The sequence below is a fragment of the Hippocampus comes genome, unplaced genomic scaffold, assembly GCF_001891065.2.
Source record: "Hippocampus comes isolate QL1 unplaced genomic scaffold, H_comes_QL1_v1.1 scaffold301, whole genome shotgun sequence".
NCBI classification, from domain to species: domain Eukaryota; kingdom Metazoa; phylum Chordata; class Actinopteri; order Syngnathiformes; family Syngnathidae; genus Hippocampus; species Hippocampus comes.
The window spans coordinates 151,704-156,559 of NW_017805928.1; the positions used below are offsets into that span (position 1 = coordinate 151,704).

The window sequence follows — 4,856 nt, forward strand, 5'->3', positions numbered from 1 at the left end:
CCCCCCTCCCCCTCCCCTCCTATTATGATTGGCAGCTGGTGTTTGTGCACTGAAGCTTCTAGCGTCCGGCTGGCCAGCTCGCCATTCCAGTGCAGCGCCGCGCCGGCCCACCACCTAACCCATGTGCGGGGTCAACTGGTAAGAAGGCGGCCGGCCAAACTCGATCCGCGTTATACGGTCGGGCTCCCGCGAAACGGATCGGCTCCCGAACGGGAGGTCGAAACGCTTTGACCCGAGCGCGTGTGCGCGCCGTGCAGGTTTCCAAAAGGAACGCTGCTGAGGAGCTGGCTGACCAAGTCCAGGCCCCGCCTCCTGCTGCTGATCGCCGGGCTCAAGCGACCTCAGGTGACCTTGATGAGGAGGAAGAGGATGAAGAGAACCAAAGTAGCCAAGGCCACGTAAGCGGTAAATATGGCGGCTGGCGGGAAAGGAGCCCGGCAAACGCCACCGACGAGAGGGTCCGCGGGCCGCAAATTTGAAATCGGGGCAAAGGCAAAAAAAAAAATGGCCGCCGCTCATCTCGAGCTTTTGTTTGTTTTTGGTTTTTTTTTCCCGTAAGCTTCGACGGGCCGGCGACAGGAATGCGAGCATTCGGACTTTGTGGTCAAATGTGGTGTTTTTGTTGTAGAACGTGCAATAGAATGCCGCACTTCACCTGAGGCCCGCACGACGTCGACGACGACGCCGCGCCGGACCCGCTCGATGACGTCCGAGATCCCGACGACCACCATTTCAAACGCGGCCTTCGTTAGCCCACGCAAGGTCGCTAACGAGTCCGCGCGGCGCTAACGAGTAACAGGCGGCGGCGGGCCAACGTGTCAACATGGTGGCTGACGCTAAGGAAGTTAGCCCGTTCTTTGCTAAGGTGCTGACTTGGAGTGTAACGTGTGACAATCCAAACATTTCTGCCGCTGGTATTAGTCGACGGCGTCGCCGTGGCAACGACCCCCCCCCCGGCCCCCGCTGTTTGCTTGAAGAGGTCACCTGGGACATTTGAGGCATCCCATCAATAAAAATCCACCCAAAATGTCAAGAACGGCTCATTTGGTTCATGTCACGTGTGGACATTATTTTTTTTCTTTTTTTTTTTTGGGGGGGGGGACTGGATGGCAAACCGCATCCTCGCACAAAAAAAAAAAAAAACTCGAGGAACGAGGCTGACGGCGTTCGAGTACACAATCAATCGTTTTATCACAGTCAGGCTCATCCTGGCATTTCACACCCCCCGCCCCCTTTTTTTGGGGGGCGGGGGGGGGGGCGGGGCCTCTATGGACGCTCCAGCTTCTTCTTTCCGTTTGGACTTGGGTGAATGACGCCTCCGATCCAGCGGCGAACTCTCCTCTTCCATCCGGACGTGCCCGAGAGAGCGCCGGAATCGGAGTAAGCGTTTGCGTTCATGGGGCGGGCCTTACAGGGGGGGGCGGAGACTTTGAGGCGCGGCGTCAGGCGGCGCGCTGAAGGCCCTGGTACGGCAGCAGTTGCTCCGGCGACAGCGAGGGCCGGAAGTCGCGCAGCGCCGCGCCAAAGTCCTCCATGGTGAGGCGCAGCGGCGAGTCCTCGGAGTCCAGGCCTGGGACAAAAAAAAAAGGCGAGGTTGACTCGGGCGGCGGCGTGAACCGCCGGCGCGGCGCGTCGGCTCCTCCTCCCGCCCTGACGACCGACCCCGTTGGATGGCGGCGATCTTCCTCTTGACGGCGGCCGTCATGGCGTCCGAGCACAGCGCGTACAGGTCGGCGCCGCTGGTGTAGGCGGGGCAACGCTCCAACACCCGCCGCGGGTCCACCGAGGCGTCCAGGCGGAAGCTGAGGGCGAGCCGGTCAGACGGGCGTTCGGGGCGTTTGGCGCGGCGGCGGCGGCGCTCTTACCTTCGAAGGACGGCCCGGAGGACTTGCAGTTGGGAGCTCGGGTCCGCGTTGATCCCGACGTAGACCAGCTTGTCGAACCTGCGCGGAGGACACGCGAAGACGGTCGGTGCTCCTCGGCGCGGCGCGAACGCTCGCCGTTCTCAAAAAATGGCGGGGGGGTCCGGACTGACCTTCCGGGCCTGAGCAGGGACGGGTCGAGCAGGTCGGGTCGGTTGGTGGCGCCGATGACAAACACTCTGTCCCCGGCGCGGAGAGCGTCCAGCTCGGCCAGCAGCTGAGACACCACCCTGGCGGTTTCGAGGTCGACTTTGGGCAACCGCCCGAGAATCCGCCGCGGCGGGTTCGCGCGCGCTTACCTGTCCGTCACCCCGCCGGAGTCTCCGCTGCGCCCCCGGCCGGGCGCCAGAGAGTCCAGCTCGTCGAAGAAGACCACGCAAGGGGCCGCCGAGCGCGCTCTCTGAAACACTGAGGGTCGAAAGGTCGGGTGAGGTCGTCGGCGACCGCACGCTAGCCGCTAGCCCGTAAGCGCGCCGAGCCGCGTCGGGCGACGGCCGAGCTTTCGCATCCGCGTGCCGTCGTTTCACCCGAGTCGACGTAACGCGGTTCCGGCGGGCGCTCCGCAAGGAACCCGCCGAGTCCCTTTTGACTTCCCGACGGGGAGGCCGTGCCTCCGTTTTGCCGTCTTCCGCGCTGCCAAAATGATTTGGCGCTTTTCGAGCGGGGGGTTTCTTTTCGCTTGGATGGCGAGAGACGATTTGAATCACGAGCGAGGACGACGGGCGTCCGCGGAGTCCGAGCCGCGTCGCAAAAAGCCGGCCGGCGCTCACCTTCTCGGACGTTCTCCTCGCTCTGGCCCACGTACATGTTGAGCAGCTCCGGACCTTTCACGCTGAAAAAAACAAACAAACCGTCGTTCCTTCTGTCACTTCAGCGGCCGGACCGCCCAACGGCGTCGCCTCATTTGCGTCAGTTTGACCCGAGGCGCCCGACGTACCGCGTACATTTTTCGGCATCGCGCGCACGAAAAGCCCGCGGAAGGAAACTTTGGGCGCAACCCGCAGATTAGCGCCAAGCTAGCGGTTCAACGATGGGCCGGCGTTCGGAGCGCGGCACATCTGCCGCGCGGGGGGTCCGGCCGGCGGGCGATTCTGAACTCCTTCGCTCCCGAAGACGTTTTGAAACGTCTTTTCGAACCCGGTCCGGAATTGGCCCGGTTCCGAATGAGTTAACGGTGTCCCGCGCAAAGAAAATCACGGAGCTCCTCGAATTGGACCGACGCCTGACCCGAGCCGCGCCGTCGGAGGGCGGAGCTGACCTGAGGAAGGTCACGGAACATTCGGTGGCCACGGCCTTGGCCAGCAGAGTCTTGCCCGTGCCGGGAGGCCCGTAGAGCAGAACGCCGGTGCGGTTGAGCCGGAGCGACAGCAGCTGCGGACGCCGAAGAGGGAGCTGCACCGTGTCCAGGACCTCCCGCTTCACCCGCTCCAGGCCGCCCACGTCCTCCCAGCGCACCGCCGGAATCTGAGCGCGCACGTCGCGGCGTTTCGTCACAAGTCCAAGCGCCTCGTCCGCAATCGGAACGGGAAGGGGCCTGACCTTGGGGGCGCCGGCGGCCTCCGATCGGGCGTCCCGCAAGGTCCGCAGAGCCGACAGGAAGTCCCGCTGCCGGAGGCCCACGCCGCCGGAGCGCACGTCCTCCTCGCGCCGACCGGGGCTGAAACGAGACACGCAACGCGCTGCCACGGCCGCCGGACGGGGAACGCGGCGGACGTTTGCCGACCAGCCCGGCGACGCTCACCAAGCCAGGACCAGCCGTCTGCACGCCGCGCGGCCGGCCTCCACCAGCAGGGCGCGCAAGTCGCCCAACGCCAAACCCTCCGCGAGCAAAGGGGGGGGGGGGGTAACAAGTGAAAAGACACGTTGACGAGAAAGGGGCGGCGGGCCCGGACGGCTCAAGTTGGACGTACGGCCGTGACTTTGGCGAGTCGCTCCATGTCGACGTCGCGCGAGAGGCCGACGTAGGGCCGCAGCAGGAGCTGCAGGTTCCCGAGCAGAAGGACGCAAGGCTGCAGCGCGTGGGCTCGTTCCAGCAGGGAAGTCAGGCGCGCCTCGGTGGCGGCGGGCGTGTCGCCGCGCACGCCCACGCAGTCCACCTACGTGCGGCGAAAGCAGGCGCGGGATCAGGGCGGGGCCCGCAGACGCCGCCACCGCCGTCGCTTTGCCGCTTCCCGCCGGCCCGTGGACCAGGAGCCTGCACGCCGGGAGGGAGCTGGCGAGAAGGCGTCGCGGCATCAGGTCACGCCGCCGCATGCCCCGCCCCCGACGCCATCATTTCGCCGTACCCGCGTCGGTGCGGGCCGAGGACCCGTCCGATGGCGTCCACCGCGCGCTCCAGACCCGGCGGGGACTCGCCGCTCCACAGCGTCGCCGCGCCGGGGGGCACCGAGCTGTTGACGGGCGCCCCCTGTGGGCATCCGTGCACGGGTCAGAGGTCGCAGCGGACAGGCTCGTGGCTTGACTGGAAGGGTCAAAGGTCACCATGAAGAGGGACGTGTGCGTTGTGTCGGCCAGGTAACCTCCGCCCCCTTCTTCTTCTTCTTCTTCTTCTTCTTTCGCCGGGTCGGGGGGAGACACCGTCCGCACCAAAAACAGCAGCGCCCGGCGCCTGAGTGGGGTCAAAGGTCAAAGGGTGAGAAGGCTCGCCTTCCTGACGCAACGCGCTGTCCGTCACCTCCAGGAAGCGCTGTCCTCCATCACGTCCGGGTGACTGCGGGTGGGAACCAGCAGGACGTCCCCCGGTGCCACCAGCCTGCGCCCCCCCCCACACACACACGAGTCAGGTCACAATTTTACACCCGTGATGTCGCCCGGGGGACTTGGCGTTGACCCACCTGGGTACAGAGAAGTGGGCGGCCAGCAGCGCATCGTAGCAAGTCGGCCGCGGGTCAGCCGGCGCCGCCAGCGGTCGCAGGTGAAGCTCGCCGGCCAGCG

The 4,856-nt window shown here is 65.6% G+C and overlaps 1 protein-coding gene across 1 annotated transcript in view; it reads right to left on the bottom strand.

Annotated features, from left to right (window-relative positions):
• Positions 1–1,414: 1,414 nt before the first annotated feature.
• pex6 (peroxisomal biogenesis factor 6) overlaps positions 1,415–4,856 on the bottom strand; it is a 4,759-nt gene continuing 1,317 nt past the window's right edge. The window contains 15 exon segments of the mRNA XM_019889621.1: positions 1,415–1,570; positions 1,663–1,802; positions 1,866–1,943; positions 2,036–2,152; positions 2,222–2,330; positions 2,693–2,754; positions 3,181–3,386; positions 3,462–3,740; positions 3,833–3,931; positions 4,023–4,134; positions 4,208–4,329; positions 4,404–4,530; positions 4,597–4,674; positions 4,757–4,796; positions 4,829–4,856. Of these exon segments, the coding sequence (XP_019745180.1) occupies positions 1,443–1,570; positions 1,663–1,802; positions 1,866–1,943; positions 2,036–2,152; positions 2,222–2,330; positions 2,693–2,754; positions 3,181–3,386; positions 3,462–3,740; positions 3,833–3,931; positions 4,023–4,134; positions 4,208–4,329; positions 4,404–4,530; positions 4,597–4,674; positions 4,757–4,796; positions 4,829–4,856 (1,725 nt within the window). The 3' untranslated portion in view covers positions 1,415–1,442.